At 36.4% G+C, this 18,005-nt stretch overlaps 3 protein-coding genes across 7 annotated transcripts; all 3 read left to right on the forward strand.

Annotated features, from left to right (window-relative positions):
- The first annotated feature begins 72 nt into the window (after positions 1–72).
- Positions 73–4,264, forward strand: LOC111469564 (protein NETWORKED 4A). Of its 3 annotated transcripts, XM_023114868.1 has the most exons (5): positions 73–385; positions 676–804; positions 1,075–1,140; positions 1,254–1,365; positions 2,134–4,264. In XM_023114868.1, the coding sequence occupies exons 3-5, from the start codon at positions 1,126–1,128 to the stop codon at positions 3,837–3,839; spliced, it is 1,833 nt and encodes a 610-aa protein (XP_022970636.1). In that variant the 5' UTR covers positions 73–385; positions 676–804; positions 1,075–1,125; the 3' UTR covers positions 3,840–4,264. The 3 variants fall into 3 exon arrangements, with proteins under 3 accessions (XP_022970636.1, XP_022970635.1, XP_022970634.1); XM_023114867.1 differs by lacking the exon at positions 676–804; XM_023114866.1 differs by lacking the exons at positions 73–385; positions 676–804 and having other exon boundaries at positions 811–1,140.
- Positions 4,265–6,205: 1,941 nt separating this feature from the next.
- LOC111469573 (UDP-xylose transporter 3-like) lies at positions 6,206–12,959 on the forward strand. Of its 3 annotated transcripts, XR_002714897.1 has the most exons (9): positions 6,206–6,382; positions 6,760–6,921; positions 7,848–8,032; positions 8,291–8,358; positions 11,202–11,334; positions 11,742–11,903; positions 12,004–12,279; positions 12,367–12,642; positions 12,804–12,959. XR_002714897.1 is itself a non-coding variant. In XM_023114885.1 (8 exons), the coding sequence occupies exons 2-8, from the start codon at positions 6,801–6,803 to the stop codon at positions 12,481–12,483; spliced, it is 1,062 nt and encodes a 353-aa protein (XP_022970653.1). In that variant the 5' UTR covers positions 6,206–6,382; positions 6,760–6,800; the 3' UTR covers positions 12,484–12,824. The 3 variants fall into 3 exon arrangements, 2 of the variants coding, with proteins under 2 accessions (XP_022970653.1, XP_022970654.1); XM_023114885.1 differs by having other exon boundaries at positions 12,367–12,824; XM_023114886.1 differs by lacking the exon at positions 6,206–6,382 and adding an exon at positions 6,447–6,563 and having other exon boundaries at positions 12,367–12,824.
- A 1,746-nt stretch (positions 12,960–14,705) lies between these two features.
- Positions 14,706–17,041, forward strand: LOC111469575 (superoxide dismutase [Mn], mitochondrial-like). The gene is made up of 6 exons (XM_023114891.1): positions 14,706–15,118; positions 15,297–15,343; positions 15,446–15,571; positions 15,658–15,714; positions 16,558–16,635; positions 16,765–17,041. The coding sequence occupies exons 1-6, from the start codon at positions 14,827–14,829 to the stop codon at positions 16,870–16,872; spliced, it is 708 nt and encodes a 235-aa protein (XP_022970659.1). The 5' UTR covers positions 14,706–14,826; the 3' UTR covers positions 16,873–17,041.
- The last annotated feature ends 964 nt before the right edge of the window (positions 17,042–18,005 follow it).

Consider the following 18,005-nt stretch of genomic DNA (forward strand, 5'->3'; position numbering starts at 1 on the left):
ATTTTGATTGAAGAAACAACGTATTCGTAATGTTGGAAGAAAAAGAATTAGAAAAAATGTCGTGATCTGCATGTTTTATTTAAAAAAATGTCGGCCTGAAATTCAGGTTTCGTGGAAACATGAAAAGTCAATAGGGAAGGGCAATATGATCATTTTGGTACATAAGTGGAAGCATGTTTGAGAAAATGGGGGAAAATAGAGCAGGCAGTGTCTGTTGAATGTTCTTAATCAGAGACCGTCTCCACCACTGCCACTCTGTTTTGCGCCTCTTCGTCCTCTCCAAAACTAGAATATGCGATACAGCCATTGAATTTAAGACCCGCCTTTCCGTTCATTGCATTCCAGCTTGTTCTCTCATCTTCTGGAGGCGCGGCCATTGGTTACAGTAAGCTTCCTCTCTCCTGATCTCTCCTTTCTTATTTGTATTTCCATTTCAATTTCGACTCACAAAGCTCTTAGTGGTCTGATTCTCCTTCAAATCCAGTTTCTCGTTCAAATCCCTCATATCAATTCATCTTCACCATAATGGGTTTATTTTCTTGTCAAAAAAAAAAAAAAGTTCAAGCAGGATCGAACAACTAATTTTTTTGAATAATTAATTGATTTTTACTATACATATATATACTCATTGTAGGAAGATGATTAGCGTTTGATTATGTATATTTTGTATTAAAGAGGGAGGTGAGGTGGGAGTGCATTGAATTAAAAGCGAACGCGTGGACTGCATAGCTTGAACTGCTGACAGTTGTAATAGTCAAAGCCTCGGCCTGGCTTCCCGTCTGCCGCGCCGCGACATGTTCAATGGTAATGTAGATTTATTAATGCGCGTGCCATTGCCGTCACTCAACGTCGCCAAATTAGTCTTTAATGGGCCTCGAAGCCCATTTCCATTGTATCTATCGCCCTACTTACCTACCTCCGGCGAGTCCAGCCATACCTGATTTGATTTGATTTGATTTGATTTAGTTTGGTTTTGTTGAGATAGTAAATCGGGTGTCTGTTCTTTTCTTGATTTGATTTTGTTGAGAAAGTAAAGCCGGTTTCTGTTCTTTTCTTTGGATGGTATGTTTTCAGTTTCAGTTTAGGCTCCGTTGGCTCTGAGTGAACATTCAACTCCACGCCTCAATGGATAACTCATCGGTATGCGTCTATCGCTCTTCTTCTGCTACATACTGAGTTGCTCCATTAGCCAAGTATATCACGCCTGCTTTATAATCATCACTTCTGTGTGTGTGTGTTTTTCTTGATCTCAGGCTCGGAGTGATCGGAAATTGAAGAGGTTGGAATCTCGGAAGTCCCATTCTTGGTGGTGGGATAGTCACGTCAGCCCCAAAAACTCTAGATGGCTCACGGACAATCTCGAGGGTTAGTTACTACTTTTCTTCTATCTGCATAACGCTCTTAACTTCGGATCGCGGGAATTTGAGTTTATAATCTTGTTTATTTTATTTAAATTATATCCATAAATTTAAACAACCTTTTAAACTTCAAATTCATGTTTCAATTACTTCTTCAACAAATATCAGGGCCTGACGTCTTTGAAATGTTAGGGTTGTGATTGAAGAACGTTATTTATTTCGTATGTAATGCACAATCGAAACAAGTGCTTCTTTGGGCTGGCCTTTTATAGATAGCACTTCCCCTCTTTTGTGTTCGTTTTCCGCTGGGAGTGCTAAAAAAAAGATGAAGGTATTATTAGGTATAGTGGGAGGGCCTCAATATATTGAGAATTTTGTAATGGCCTACCATTCGTTTACTATATTTGTCTTTATGCTGTTTCTTGTAACCTTTCCCAACTAATGCCAAATAACAACTAAGGAAATTGTTCTCCTCTAATTCTCATGTTGAGGATTTTTTTTCCTTTTATTTAACAGTTCTCCCCATTTTCATTTCATATTCTAAAAGGGGTGGGGTTAAATTTGGGAATGTGGGTAGCAGTTCCAAAATTTTAGCTTCTTCCTCCTTTCTGCATGAACCTTATGGTGCATGTGTTTCAACTACCCAAACATTGGCATGGAATTAGTTCCGTAAGCTCCATGTTTTATTTCTGTAATTCAACGATAGGTGGAAGTCAATCTTAATTCATCATCAAAATGATAATCAAAAAATTGACAAAACGATCGTTGAATACAGAGATGGACCGGAGCATCAAACGTATGTTGAAGCTAATAGAAGAGGATGCAGATTCATTTGCCAAGAAGGCTGAGATGTATTATCAGAAGAGGCCAGTGTTGATTTCTCATGTTGAGGATTTCTACCGCATGTATCGTTCCCTTGCTGAGCGCTATGATCATGTGACAGGAGAGCTTCGAAAAAATATTCCGTCAGATCTACAATCCCAGGGCTCTGGTATTTCTGACCTGGGCTCTGAGCCGTCCTCTACATGGCCCTCTCCTGACCAAAGGCTTGGACGTCGGAAATCTGGGCCACGAGCTGCTGGCTTTGATTTCTTCCTTGGATCTGGTGGGAGCAACTCTGATACTTGCCAAAAGGAAGGAGATGAGTCATCTTCCTTGACAGATTCTGAACCTGAATCGGACGATTCCTCGGTGAATAATTATTCAGGTGGTGATCAAGGTGTGAACAGGAAGATGATTGAATTGGAGATTGAGCTCCGTCAGGCTAAAGAAAAGCTCCGCATGAAAGAGGATAATGCCGAAAGTTCATTTCCATTCAAGGGGGCAACAGATGAAAATTCTGATGATGTATTTGCTAGAATGTCTGTGTACGAGGAAGAAGTAAGGAATGCAAATGAGAAGCTCCGGATTTCAGATGTACAGATCATGAAGTTGGAAAGTGAGCTCCAAAAGTACAGGCAAGCAGAATTGTCCAAAGATTTGCAGGCGGAGTCTGTGTGTGCTACAATGGTAGATGTCCAGAGGCACGAGAATGGAGTCATTAATCAGGAACCAGAGATTGAAGAACATGATAAAGGTTTGGGAGTTGACCAAGTCATTAACGTGGAGGGAGTGTTGGAAGAACTAAAAATTATGAAGGAAAAACTCGATAACTCGCAGAAAGAACTTTCTAAATTAAAGCTTGAACTTGAGAACAATAGATCACCTGAGAAAATCTTGCATTTGCAGAATGAGCTTGAAGCTGCCCGAAAAGATACCACAACATGGAAGGCCAAACTAAGTGCAGAGAGAAGAGAGGTCTCCAAGCTACAAGAAAGAGTTTTGAGGTTGAAAGCTAGTTTATCGGATCGAGAGCACGAGATTAGGGATTTAAAACTAGCAGTATCTGATGCGGAGCTGAAAATTTTTCCTGAGAAAGCACAGGTTAAGGCTGAAATGTCTAAGCTTTTTGAGGAACGAGCTGTATTGATGGAACAAGTGAGAGAAGGGGAACATCAAGCTCGTGTTTTGGAGGATGAGATCAGAAAAGTGAAGGGGGAAAAGGGGGATTTGGAGGAGAGACTTAGTGGTGAGATTGGGCGGCTGGAAACGACAATTGTTGGCAAAGTGGAATGCATTGAGAATCTGGAAAGGGAACGTGATAAGCTCCATGCAGAAGTTGTTAGTTTGAAAGATAATTTGAGGTGTAAAGAGAAGCAGGTGGGTGAAATTAGGGAGCATGTGCAGAAACTGGAAAGGGAACGTGTGGAGCTGGTATCAGGCGTTGAAAAAGCAGATAAGGTGGCAGAGGAGTTAAGACTAAGAGAGAAGGAACTAGAAAGGGAGGTGGAGAGGCAAAGAGAACTGGTAATGGAAGGAGCAGAGGAAAAAAGAGAGGCTATAAGACAGCTATGTTTTTCGATTGAGCACTACAGGAGTGGATATCACATGCTGAGAGAAGTTTTCATCGGTCACAAGCGGGTTCCGGTGTTGGCATCTTAATCAGTCATGGCTGTAGTACATACATGTTTAGAATATATGGAATGTCCAAGAGTTGTTGGCTTGTTTTGGGGGTGAAACAAATAGTTGAACACGATACGGTTCTGTTTATTAAAATTAATGATGTAAATGTAGTTGTTGAAGTAACAATGAGCGGGGGCTTGTCTAACGCCTACCTGCCGCTGGTAATGTCCTGGATTTTGTTTTCACAACTCTGCCATGATATGTCAATGGTCCAGTATCCAGAGACACAACTCCTTACTTCAAAGTATGTACACTTATAGGACCTTTTGTACTTGGGTAAACCTTGTAATATGGAAGACGCAAGCAAATGAGCCCCATCTTCTATGGTTTGTATTTTGTTCTGCAACGCCACTATTCTTCGAAACAAATTTGATTAATAGTGGATGGCCTTATTGTCCACGTTATATCATGACGCAACACGTTCAGTGAAGAAGAGGAATGGCCCTATTCTCTTCTATTTTCTATTCATAATTCTATATTTGAAGAGGAATACGTTTGATATTCATTGCGATTGGTACTGTATGTTGGCACTGTACTTCATTTTCTATCTTCTAATCCCTTCACAGTCTCTTGGTACTGTATGTGATTTAGATCCGGTTATGAAAATTTAGTCTTCTGTGATACATATCACTTACAGGAAACTGGTTGGAGGGATTGCAGTTTTTGTGGCAAGGTAAGCAAATGTACTGGTAATGGCCTTTAGTTTTAAGGGCCTTCTTACAGCGAATATATTTGTGTGTAAGTACGTAAGTAGGTACCAATTTGTCTCCATTTCTAATTGCGACTTTATATATAGAACTTTTTTTTTTTTCTATTTCAGAGAATTCACTGTGCATGTCTGCCCCCTCCACCCTAAAAGATCCCCAAATAGAATGCATTTTCTGTCCTTGGTTCTTGAAATTCAAAAGAGGGAAGAATTTATTTGTCTGTAAATGATTTATGATCATTATGCAACTGATTTTATTATTGCCCTATCCTAAAATCATTTAGGAACCTCTATGAGTAATGAAAGTGTTAACCTTCAATAAATATTCATATTTTATTTAGATTTTGACTTATAAATTCTTCTCTAGGCTTATCCAAGTCATCAAGTTTTACTGCAATGCTGTTGATAAATTCTTCTTGTTATAATTGTGGGCAGTCATGAAGTCTATAGCTCATGTGGTAAATTGTTCGCTTAGTTTATAATGTGTTGAGTAATTATTCTGATTAGACCAGAATAATCCAGGGAACAGAAACAATGGACTTGTTCATCTTCTAAGAGCATGTAAAGGTACCAACCAACCCGTATAGTCATCCATACAAGCTTTTGTTGCATTATAATTAGGAAGAATTGAGTAGGAACATATTTTGTAATGCTATTGGTGAATGTTCATATATCTCAACTAAAAGCTTCAGTGCATTTTGACCGTAGTTTATGCATATTTGTGGCGCATAAAGGTAAGCATTGCATAGAAGTTTGTAGCAGAAGTTGTTCAAGAGTGAACGCCTCAAATGACTTGATTACATAAGTTGAGATGCAAGAAGTGGAGAACGAGATGGTCTTTTTTGTGCACTATGCATTCCAAATTTTATGAAATGTAAAATCATGAAGAGCCAGAAGTGTATTCAAGAACTGGAGCCTTTTGGTTTGGATGCGCTGGCCAATGCTGCTTCTGGGTGACAGCATGGCTTACTTGTAGGAATCAGGTACAATGACAAGACATCCTCAACACCGATCAGGTTGCACTTGCATTGTGTGCATTCAGACTCCGAGTGGGAAGGGGAAGCAGCCTCAAGTGGGAAGGGGAGGGGAAGCATAAATCCACATGCACATGTTCGAGGATTGTTGAGAGTGAGTCCCAAAATGGCTAATCTAGAGAATGATCATGGACTTATAAGTGAGAAATACTATCTTCGTTAGTACGAGACATTTTTGAGAAGCCCAAAGCAAGGCCATAAGTCTTACTTGATGGTAAAAATGTTACGGTAGAAATGTTACTAAAGTGGACATTATAATACCATTTCATCTTACCTTTCAATTTAGTAACCTTTTTTCATTTAAGAATTTAATCGGTGAAATAATAACTAATTTATATGGGTTTACTATATTTCAACCCAACTATGTGATGTTAGAGGTTTAAATAACCAATTCTATTTGATGTTTAAAAAATATTAGTGTTACATTTTTCAATAAGGAACTTGCAAAATTATAATTATAATTATATATAACTATTTATTATTTGAATTTTCAGTCTCCATTTACATTCTATAAAGCGGTCGAATGAGGAGAGTAAATGATAATTAATTAAATTAAATCAATTAAATTCTATGGTTTTTTTATTTATTTATTATTATGATTCACAAACACTTTCTTCGTTCCTTCCATCCCCCTTGCCATTACTGTTAGCGTTCTTCCTTCTCCGTTAAAGGCCACGCGCACTGCTCCGATCAATCTCCTCTGCATCATTGTATGTTATAGATATTGTCTTAGCGCACCGCATACACCTACGCTCCTCTCTCCCTCCATCTGTCTCCCCCCGGTATGTCCGTTTCTTTTTCTTCACTTTTCTGCCCACCTATTTAGATCTGCGTTTTTCACCTCCCATTTTTCTGCAGATCTTATTCACTGTATTGTTTATCTTCTTCTTTTTTTTTTTTTTTTTTAATGTTTTTTCTGCTCATCTCCCAATTCTGTTGCTTTATGCTTTCGTCTAATTCATGGTAATGAATGAATTGCACCCGAATTTGGTGATGCTTGATGAATTATTTTGTTCCGTCAGCACCGCCATATTTCTTTGCACATTGTAGTTCATGCCCCCTGCTTGTTTTTTTTTTTTTTTTTTTTTTTTTTTTTTTTTTTTTTTTTTTTTTTTTTTTTTTNTTTTTTTTTTTTTGACGGTGGTGAGTGGAATTGCAGAATCCAGATCGTGGCAGGACTCGACATTGAGCAGCCTGAAAATGAGTGACAGCCAGAAGTTCCAGCTTGGGACTATCGGGGCATTGAGTTTGTCGGTGGTCTCTTCTGTCTCGATTGTCATATGCAACAAGGCACTCATTAGTACACTCGGTTTCACGTTCGGTAAGTTGCTAAATATATCTTCACTCTAGGCTCCAAAATCTTAATTTCACGCCCTCCTGTTTGCTTCTCTTTTGACTGAAATCTGTGAGCAATATCGACGTATCCCTCCCGAGGCACGAACACTTAAATTTTCTAAGAATTAGTTTCTGGATCTACAAGAATTATAGGCTTGGATATTTTACATCAAATTTTCATTGATCGCATGATTTCTCCCCAGAGCTTGAATTTGGTAGTCTTAGATCTATTATTGACTGAACAATTCAAGCCGAGTAGAGAAATTTATTTGTGCTTTCGATTTTCATGTCACCAAAGTGCATTACTACTCTTTAATTTACTTTTTTCCTATGTAAATTCATGTATTATTCACTTTCATTTTGTGTTAAATAATCATTTGAAAATATCAAATTTATCCTTATCTAATGTATACTTTTATTTGAGGTCATATCAAATCAGGAGGTCCTGTTTCAAATCCTTATAATATCATTACATTCAATTTCAATAATAATTGATTTGTAAGGTCTAATGTATTAAAATTCACACACGGAACCACATGTGAGGAGTGTTAAAGATTGAGGTGAGGATTAAAATTTTCCGTACTTATATCTTGGTAATAAAAGAAACTTAGTGCAGGTCTTTCAGCCTATGAGCTACTCTCTTATGTGTTTTATCAGATTATAACATTACTAACTTTCAGTACAAAACGATCTAGAGTTCACATTATCAACTTATCACATGCCTCTAGAAAAATTGTAACCTTCTGACACTAGATCAATGTATAGTTCTATTAATCTTATGACGAGAAGAGCAACTTTCCCTTTCCGTATATTTATTTATGCCAAACTATTAGCAGAAGCTACCTGTTGATACTTGGCTCTTTGTCCTTTGTATGTGAACTTGTTCATTAATGGAACTTGGTTGATGCACAGCCACTACATTGACAAGCTGGCATCTGCTTGTTACATTTTGTTCCCTTCATGTGGCACTATTGATGAAATTGTTTGAGCATAAGCCTTTTGATGCAAGAGCAGTTATGGGATTTGGAATACTAAATGGAATCTCAATTGGGCTTCTAAATCTTAGCTTAGGCTTCAACTCTGTTGGCTTCTACCAGGTAAAATCACATTTGTGGACAGAATGTTTTATCCCTATATGGTTTGATAATTTATCCTCTTTTTCTAAGATGCAATGTCAAGTCTGAAATCTTAGACCATTTGAGCAATAACTGTGCTCTCTTTGAGCATGTTCTTACTTAAAAAATAATATTAATGATTTTATTTTCTCATGAATCATTTTTAATTATTAAATGAAGTATTGATCTATTTTTATATGCCGAGTCTTCGAATAAAGAATATATTGATTGCTATACCAGATGACGAAACTGGCAATCATCCCCTGTACCGTTCTTTTGGAGACCCTTTTCTTCAGGAAAAAGTTCAGGTGAGTCTAGTAACTGTTGAATCCTTCATGTACAAAGCAACTTTTTTTTTCCAATTTTTAAGCAAGAGGCATTTGCTTCCATTCAGTTTTGTTCTTATGATTTTGTATCAAGATCTTTACTTGATTAGCTATAATGTTTTAGAAATGAGAAATGGGTAAGTGTTAATTTGTCATCATCAGGCGTGTTTCCCCACACCTTTCTTGTTACTATTTTAGATGAAATTAGTACTTTGTTCATAAAGATTTTGTTGGGATTTTTGTATGGCCTGTACCAAGGCACAAAATATTGCTAAATCTCAAGCTCATTGCAAAATGCCATTGATTTGAATATCTTAATTCAGCAGATGCCTAATTCCTAACTCAATCATAACTCATAATATTGATTTAAGTTGCTCTGTTTACCTCTGGTCGAAGGTGACACCATGATTACCCAGGAAAATTACTTCAACTCTTCAACTAACTTAAATATTATCAAACTCCAATTAGACTCATTAGCTATCAAGCACTCTACTTCTCAGGCTAAAGTGGCCTTGAACTTGGAATGCACAAGCGTTTTACTCATATTACCCATATTACCCATATTGAGGCACAAAATATTGCTAAATCTTAAGCTTATTGCAAATGGCTGTTGATCCATATCTTAATTTGTAAATGCTTAATTCCTAATTCAAATGTAACTCTTAATATCAATTTAGATATGAAAACCTTCCCCAGTAACTTGATCCGTTTACCTCTGGTTGAAGGTCACACTCTGATTACCCTGGAAAATTAGTAGAAGTTTAGAACTAACTTAATTATTATAAAACTCCAGTTAGACCCATTAGCTACCAAAATCACTCCACTTCTTTGACTATAAAGTGGCCTTGGACTTCTCATGTTATGTATTGTTTAGATAGATATATTTGTTGTATTCTGCATCCGACTTCTATTGTTTATAATTTTTTCTTATGAAAGCTCTTGTTTCTTATGATATACAAGAAACAATGACACCCGGAAATGCAGAAACTAATGATTTCACATGCTTGCGGGTCTTGTACACCTTTTATTGATATTTTAATAAGCCTTTTTGATAATCTGATAACTTACTATGCATGGTATTCAATTTTTTTTGTCAGGGACCTAAAAGGTCTACTTTTCTTTAAAAGGATATTGGAGAGTATGAAAAGCTCTAAAACTTCTTCTTGGGTTAAAAATAATAGAGTTACCGAACTTTTTTTTCTCATTGATGGCCATAAAGAAGTCACAAAGTAGATCCTACCTGAACGCTTTGATCTTGGCCTGTTCAGGAAACTTGAGTGCCCAACCCAACCTTAAACTGAACTAGTTTGTCTGGGGTTGAATTATGGTTATTTCAAATCAGTTGGGACTTGAGGTAAAATTGGATTAATACAAATTCATAAATAAAAATATTCATTTTACTGAAGAGTGAACTATTTGTGTCCATATTTCGTTTCACTTTTGGTATATTTTATTCCTCCATTTCACCTCTTTCTAATGGTTTTCCCCTTAAAATAAGCAAAGAAAGATTATAAAGAGGAATAACAGTAGAGAGAAGGGTACTTCTGACAAGAAAAAATGGTGAATGAGAACGAAATTTATGGATGCAATTAGAATACCCGTTTTGTTTATTTCAAAAGAAGGATTCTCCTTCAGCCTTGAATGTTTCATCCAGAAAAGTGAAGTTCCTCCAAACTACATCCTTTATTTTGAACTAGTGTATATACTGACTTGAGTAGGGACACTATTGCAGAGGCTTTTAGAGGAACCTTAATAAAGCTGAATTTTTTGAATGGGTTCATCTTTCTAATCTTTTATTTTCCATTAAACTTGAGAAATGCTCATGACGTTTGCGTTTGGCCTTTCGACCCTTCCCATTGTTTTACTATCAGTTCTGTAATGGCAGATTTAATTCATTGAAGGGGCTCAACATCAAATAACCTTTATTCAGTTCTTTGGAAAGATCATTATCCTAAAAAAAAATAAAGGTATTTTTATGTGAGCTTAGTCATGGAGGCATTAATACAGCTGATCGTGTACATTGCAGAATGCCTAATATCTCTTTATCTCCTTCTTTCCGTTTCTTGCTTTGTCATGTGTTTATTGGCGAATGGGACTCTAGCTCATCTTTTTGGTTGTTCTTTTGCCTTTTTCTACTGGTCACAGAGTTTAGGTGCTTTTGGTTGGAGTTTGGCTCTACCATATGATGTGATTTATCTCATTGCTTTGATTTGTTGGGTCATCCTTTTCATGGACCAAAAAAGTGTTTATGGCTGGCCTTCAACCGTACATTTTATTGGTATTTTTGGTGTGGAACGAATTGTAGAATTTTCAGAGATGGTTCCTCCAATTTTGACAGCTTTCTGGAATTGATTATTTCTTAACTCTGTATTGGTGTAAATGTAAACACTCTTTCAGATTATAGTCTTTCATCTTTAATTACTAATTGAAATCTGTATGTAATTTTCCTTTTGGATGTTTACGAGTGGTTCACCTCCTATATTACATTCGGCAATGAAATTGTTAAAAAAGAAAAAAAAAAAAAAAAAGACAAGACTTGATTTGGATGGAAACATGGACTGGGAAATAAACCATATTTAGGCCAAGATAACCGACTTAGACTGAGTTTCTTTTAAATATTGATGCGTTTTCTGACTTCTACGATAATTTTAGTAATCTTCTCTGGTTTGTTGGTCTACTGTGAGCGCCTTAAATGATGATGATTTTATTTTTCAAATATATCTATCAGATGGGTGGTATAGCTGCGAGCGTTTTTGGTTTTTGTTATACTGTCCTGTCTGAACATACTACCTCGCAGCATATTGACCTTTATAGTACTCTTGCAGTAAAAGCATCCAGTTTTCACTCACGATCCTCCTCCTGGGTGTTGGAATTGCAACTGTGACAGATCTACAATTAAATGCCCTCGGCTCTTTCTTGTCTCTTCTTGCAGTTCTTACCACATGTGTTGCACAGATTGTATCCGTAGCTGAGTTACTTTTACTATTGGTATTTACTTTGCATGCCTTTTGATGATTAGTTTTCATGTGTAGGCTAAAACATGTCTTGTGGGATGTACTGATTTAATTTGCTCTCTTTCTGGTCTGAGTGATCGATTATCTATTTGCAGAGTGGAGAGATTGTTTTTCACGAGACCACCAGACTACTTATCTCTTTAACCAGTTATTTATTATTTATTTTTATTGGCAACCGTATAATTAGTTGCTAGCAACTTTCTCCCTTTCTAGTTAACGTGAATATCAGGATTTATTTATTTTTTACTTGATTTAATTATCTGAGTGAGTGAGTGTCTAGGCACTCACTTATTGCTCAAGTTTTTCTGCATTTTCCCCTTTCCGTTCAAGTCCTTGACCAGTAAAACGTAGATGACAAACACCATTCAGAAAAAGTTCAAAGTTTCTTCAACACAACTTCTATACCAGTCTTGTCCCTATCAGGCATTAACTCTGTTTGTCGCTGGCCCATTTCTGGATTGGTGTCTGACTGATCTAAATGTATTTGCTTTCAAATACACTCCCCAAGTGCTGGTAAGAGCTTAACAATTATGCTTCCTGCTGAGCCCTTTCCTCTTCCCCCTTCCTAACTATATTACTTCTGACATGATTTTTTTTGTGCTTCTGTGTACAGTTCTTTATTGTACTCTCCTGCCTTATTTCTGTCTCAGTCAACTTCAGTACGTTTCTAGTTATTGGAAAGACTTCTGCAGTTACATATCAGGTCCTCGGACATCTAAAGACATGTTTAGTTTTGGGGTTTGGCTATGTTCTGCTTCATGATCCATTTAGCTGGCGGAACATTTTGGGAATCCTGGTTGCCATAGTTGGAATGGTTCTTTATTCTTATTATTGCTCCCTCGAGAGCCAACAGAAGTGTAATGAAGTATCTTCAGCACAACTATCCCAGGTACCATAAGTGGTTCTACAATTGACATGTTATCTCTTGCTCTACAGCCATTGAACTGAAACACAATGTACATGTTGTTATTTACAGGCGAAGGAAAGTGAATCCGATCCCCTATTAAGTGTTGAAAATGGAGTGGCAATCTTAGGCGATGGTGTGGGCCCTAAAGCTCCACCGTGGAGTTTAAACAAGGACCTGCATGCGTAAAAGGGAGTCGCCGTCTTTGGTGACGAATTTTGTTGTTTGCCCAGAGCGGTGGGTCAAGTTATCCCCCCCAGCAATGAAGAGATTGCTGGCAAGACGCCTTCTCATGCTGATTTCTGTGTATCAAGAGTGCGACACCTATTGAAGTATAAAATTAGAGAGGTAGAACAAACTCTTTCTCCTTTAGCAGTTAACGAGTATTGCTAAAGTAACTATTCTGTCAGATTATTGACGCCATATCAAATATTTGAAGATCAGAGAACATAGTCTGTCTTGAAAACAATATTCATAATAGCTATATCCTCATTTCGCTGTCAATGTAGTGTTCCTTATTCGTCGGCAAACTACTAGTGGTGGAGGATGAAGCGTGCGGGAGAATCAAGCGAATTGCATCAGGTAGAGAGATACATGGATAATTGTAACTGTACTCAATTTATTATATTTCATGGGCATTATTTATTATATTTTTTAAAGAAAAATTAACCTCAATTATCTTTTTTTTTTTTTTTTTCCAATGAAAACAATGCCACCCAAAGTTATATATTTTTCAATATCAACAAATAGGATGTCCAGTACCAAATGATAACTAAGTTTACCGAGGTTAAGTTGAATTTGGTTGAGGTAATTTTTTGTACCAACTTGAACGTTTGGATTGGTAACTTAGCTCAACCTTTTATTTCAATTGGGTTCAAGTTGTTCCAAAAAAAAAAAAAAAAATTAACTTTTAGTTGTAAATTAATGGCCGGATATTATCACTTAAATTGTTATCACAGTAAAATTATGCAATAGATTCAAAACCGTTTTGAATAAATAAAAGTTACGATATTATCACTTAAAACAATTAGTACCTATAAACTTTTAGTTTAAAAGTATCGAATCTTGTATGGATATTATGACATATAAACGTCCATACAATAAATACTCATGCAAGAGGGTGTAAAGATTAACTAGTCATTTACAACCCTTCATGGATATTGTCACCTATAAACATCTATGGCTATTATCACTGTGTTTAAGTCGGTAAAAATTAACTATTTGTCATACATATAATTAATTATTCACATTTACAACATTTAATCATTCAAAAAAATACCTAAAAGTATAGTTTTTGTAAATGGCAAGTAGTTAATCTTTACAAACTCAGCATAAACTTAACCGGCACACTATATGATACAAATATCGATAAAAATAAAAAATAAAATAATTAGTTTAAAGGAATTAGCATAACAAGAATAAAAACTACTATATATATATTATATGTTTATTTATTTATTTATTTATACATTGAAAGAGACTTATATGGAGTTAAAAGACCCTAAATTATTGAAAAATTAGAAAATATAAATGTGAAACATCTAATGATACTTATTCGATATCAATCTAATTTTGTGTACGTATCAAAGTTTAAACTGTTTTATTTGTCAAAGAGCTTATAAAAGAACTAAGAATTCTCTCACCCAAACTAAATGTTGATTCATAAGTTACTGTCTACATTGAGACAGCAAAAACATCGCAATTTCTTTTTATAAAACTCTGTATTTAAAACCATTTACTAGGTTTCTTCTTTCTAGATTTAGATTGTGTAGCTAACCTGATTTGGTTGCAATAATTACTAGAGGAAGGAGTTTCATAATTACATTCACTCCATTCCTCTATTCCTCTCTTTTAATGTAATCAAATTAGGTTGATTTAATTTGATCCTTTGAAACTAAAACTTTACTCCATCTAAATTAGATCAGTAAAAATAAATCCCAACCCAATTTGAAATTTTATTTACTCCAATCCAATTCATATAATTCGAGTTTGTTTGGGTTGGATTTTCAAATTCTCGAATTGAATAAAAATAATTATTAATTATATGTTAAAAATGTAGCTAAAGAAGGGTGAATTTTCACCCAATCTAGTTCAAATGAATAAGTCCTCAAGATATCATACCTATTTTAGAGGGTTCAAAAGTCATTCTTATATAGATACAGGGTTGTTTCAATATTCCATTCACAACCATCCTGTATTTAGAATTTTACTTTTTTTTTTTTTTTTTTTGCTTAATTAAAAGTAAAATAAATAAAATATATATAATAAACTTTTATTTATTTTTGCGAGTTTTAATGTTATATTTTTCATTCTTAACCATGCGCCTAGCTACATTTACGCTCCACAACAAATAATGAGAGGGAAAATAATTTTTTAAAAAAAGCGCAGGGAGAAAAAAGAAAAAAATCAGAAGAAAAAAAAAAGGGAGCACTGATTGATTACTACTAGTTGAAGCCACCGGTGGATGAATTTCTGTGGGCGACTGGAGCTGAGATCCTTACTGTGTTCTGTGTGAGAGTGAGATTATCGACAATGGCGCTTCGAATTCTAAGCAGGAAAACCGCAACGCCTTCAATTTCTGGATCGTTAGGGTCTGGACATTTCCGCGGCCTGCAAACCTTCTCCTTGCCCGACCTCCCTTATGACTATGGCGCTCTTGAGCCCTTCATCAACGCCGAAATTATGCTGCTTCATCATCAGAAGCACCATCAAGCCTATATCACCAACTACAACAAGGCTCTTGAGCAACTTCACTACGCCATTAACAAAGGCCACGCCTCCACCGTTTCCAAATTACAGAGTGCCATCAAATTCAATGGCGGAGGTTTTCTTTTATTTCTCAATGTCTTTTGATTTTCAGACTATGATACGTGTTTACTTTCTCATTTATGTGATACTTCAAACCAGATCGAGATGCTTAATTAGGGTATCGTTGGATACTTATTGAATCAATTCAGATATATATCATCTCTCAACTGATAACTGATCATTTTCTTTTTAAGGTCACATTAATCATTCGATTTTCTGGAACAATCTCGCTCCTATTCATGTAAGTCTAATCCTTGCGTCTTTGATTCGATTTCTCGGTTAATTCTCCATTTCTTGATGTTTCCATCTATCTATTCGAATATTTTCTGTAATATATTTGCAGGAAGGGGGTGGTGAGCCTCCAAAGGGATCTCTAGGATGGGCGATCGACTCCCAGTTCGGTTCTCTTGAAGCCTTAATTCAGAGAGTCAACGCAGAAGGTGCTGCTTTACAGGGCTCTGGATGGGTGGTATATTTTCTTCCGCGCATTGATTTGCATTTTCATTTTTGTCTACCACGTTATATAACACTGAAGCTTTTTCGAATGCTTTCTAGTGGCTTGCTCTGGATAAAGAACTGAAGAAGCTATCTGTTGAAACCACGGCCAATCAGGTATATCTCTAGGTTTATTCGTTTAAAAGGTATATCATGGAATCCCACCTTGACTAATTAATTGGAAGATCATGGGTATATAAGTAAATGACTTTACTTTAATTGGTATGGGGCCTTTTGGGGAACCGAAAGCAAAGCAATGAGAGCTTAGGCGACGGTGATATCAGAGTCATGCTCTTAACTTAGCCATGTCATATCATTATTAGAGTCATACCCTTGACTTAACCATGTAAATAGAATCCTTATGTGTTGAACAAAAAAGTTGTGAGTCTCGAAAGTGTAATCATAGTGAAGATTTGTGGTAGAGCTCTATTGGACTAGCAATGTGCTCTAGAGAAATAAGTTATCTGGATAGTACTAGAAGATTTGTGGTAGAACTCTATTGAACTAGCAAGGTGCTCTAGAGAAACAAGTTATCTAGATAGTACTAGACAGAAAAAATGGTTATTCAAGGGAGACTCAATGGTCCTTTGATCGAAGGGAGGATTGTAGAAGTTACACATTAGCTAACATTTAGGAGAAGATCATAGGTATGTAAGTAAGGGATATTATCTCTATTGATATGATGCCTTATGCTCAAAGTGGACAATATCATACTATTGTAGAGGTTTGTTGTCCCTTGCATATTCATGTGCTGAAGCAATCTTGTACTATTTCTGTTCTTGTTGATGCCTTTTGTTGATCTCTTATTGATTTGCCCAATTATTGCGCCTTACAACAACGTTTTATGGAGTTTGGTTAATTTTTATCACTTGCTTGTAGATTTGTAGCTTTGTTGTTGGGTTATAATTAAAATGAGAGGTTGAAATTTGAAAGTGATGTGGGTGATGCAACTCTTCGTAGGATCCTCTTGTGACTAAAGGATCTGCTTTAGTTCCTCTGCTTGGGATAGATGTTTGGGAGCATGCATATTATTTGCAGGTAAATGTTTTCCATTTTCTTCCCATTTGTAGTACGATTTGGTCTTGCTTTTCTTGGTTGTCTATCTGGATAAGATCATGTAGTCCGAGTATATATTGCTGCCTGCTTATTCAATTTACCATGGTGCAGTACAAAAACGTCCGACCAGACTATCTGAAGAACATATGGAAGGTTATAAATTGGAAATATGGTGGAGAGATTTTTGCAAAAGAAGCTGGCGTGGTTGAGAGTCGTTAAGAGTCCATTTGTTGAGTCTTCTATAAGGTGTGTTGTGTTGAATATTGAATAATGAGCAGCCTCGTATGCATAGGTGGTTCAAGCCTTGTGATGAGATGAAATGTATCTTTTTGAAGTACTTCATTTGGGCAGATGACGAATGCATGAGGCCACTTCTTTTTCCCAGTTATATCCTTTTCAGTTCATGTTTCTTTTTATGTTTCTTTTATGTAGGGTTGTGGGTTGCTACTCAACCTTATTTCTGCTTTTCCTTCCCTATATGAACACAAGACAAGGCTTTGGTTTGTGTAGAGGCCAAGGAAAAAAAAAATGTGGGGACCAGAAGAAAAACCATGTGGTTGCTTGCATTAAGCTAATGACACAGATTTTAGGCCAGACTTGTCTTTGCCAACCAAACATTACTTGTGTAGAGTCCAAATTTGTTTGGCCATACACACCGCCTGTGCATACGTGTTAAATCATGTGCGATACAACCAACTTACCTCTACACTAGGTCAAGTCATTTGGCTCGACCTTGCCTTTACTCGGACTCAAGGTCTATCATGTGCAACGTCGCATCCAACATCATCTTGGTTCCCAATCAACATGATCCATATGTCTTGACGTCGTCCCAAGTCATATGGTGTCGTTGGCTATTGCGACTCACTTAGTCATGCCATCAAGAATGGGCCCACGTGTCATTCATAACATCGAGACATCTTGAACATCTATCCATCTGGGTTCCATCGAGACATTGACTCTCTCGTGCCTATGTTATTTCATTTACAGACATCGTACCAGATAATAGGTGCATAATCTAACTTCCGACACTTGGGCTAGGGCGCAATATCGGCACACCCGTGACACAGTACTGTCCTTGAAAGACCTAGTTTGAAGGAAGTCGCCTTAAAGACTCGTCTTGCAACGCTTGCCCTCATTGTGATATACGCATGTATCATATCACAAGGTAGCTTGCTTAGACCACATGATTAAAAAACATTAACAAGATATTTTTCTCTTGATTGACACATGAATCTTTGTTCCACATGCAATTCCTAACTAGTATATGGAAGTGAAAAGAATGGTTTACAAAGTCATAAAAAAATTCAGACTCTTAATATATCACTTCTTTTTTTTTTTTTTTTTTTTTTTTT

This window comes from Cucurbita maxima, unplaced genomic scaffold (genome assembly GCF_002738345.1).
Source record: "Cucurbita maxima cultivar Rimu unplaced genomic scaffold, Cmax_1.0 Cma_Scf00040, whole genome shotgun sequence".
Lineage (NCBI taxonomy): Eukaryota > Viridiplantae > Streptophyta > Magnoliopsida > Cucurbitales > Cucurbitaceae > Cucurbita > Cucurbita maxima.

Bases quoted from the DNA above. Each gene is read 5' to 3' on its own strand.
- LOC111469575 (XM_023114891.1), top strand. From the start codon at position 14,827: ATGGCGCTTCGAATTCTAAGCAGGAAAACCGCAACGCCTTCAATTTCT. The intron at 15,119-15,296 runs GTTTTCTTTTAT...TTTCTTTTTAAG, and splicing joins CATCAAATTCAATGGCGGAG to GTCACATTAATCATTCGATT. The intron at 15,572-15,657 runs GTATATTTTCTT...AATGCTTTCTAG, and splicing joins TACAGGGCTCTGGATGGGTG to TGGCTTGCTCTGGATAAAGA.
- LOC111469573 (XM_023114885.1), top strand. From the start codon at position 6,801: ATGAGTGACAGCCAGAAGTTCCAGCTTGGGACTATCGGGGCATTGAGT. The intron at 6,922-7,847 runs GTAAGTTGCTAA...GTTGATGCACAG, and splicing joins TACACTCGGTTTCACGTTCG to CCACTACATTGACAAGCTGG. The intron at 11,904-12,003 runs GTAAGAGCTTAA...TTCTGTGTACAG, and splicing joins AATACACTCCCCAAGTGCTG to TTCTTTATTGTACTCTCCTG.
- LOC111469564 (XM_023114868.1), top strand. The intron at 1,366-2,133 runs GTTAGTTACTAC...CGTTGAATACAG, and splicing joins GCTCACGGACAATCTCGAGG to AGATGGACCGGAGCATCAAA.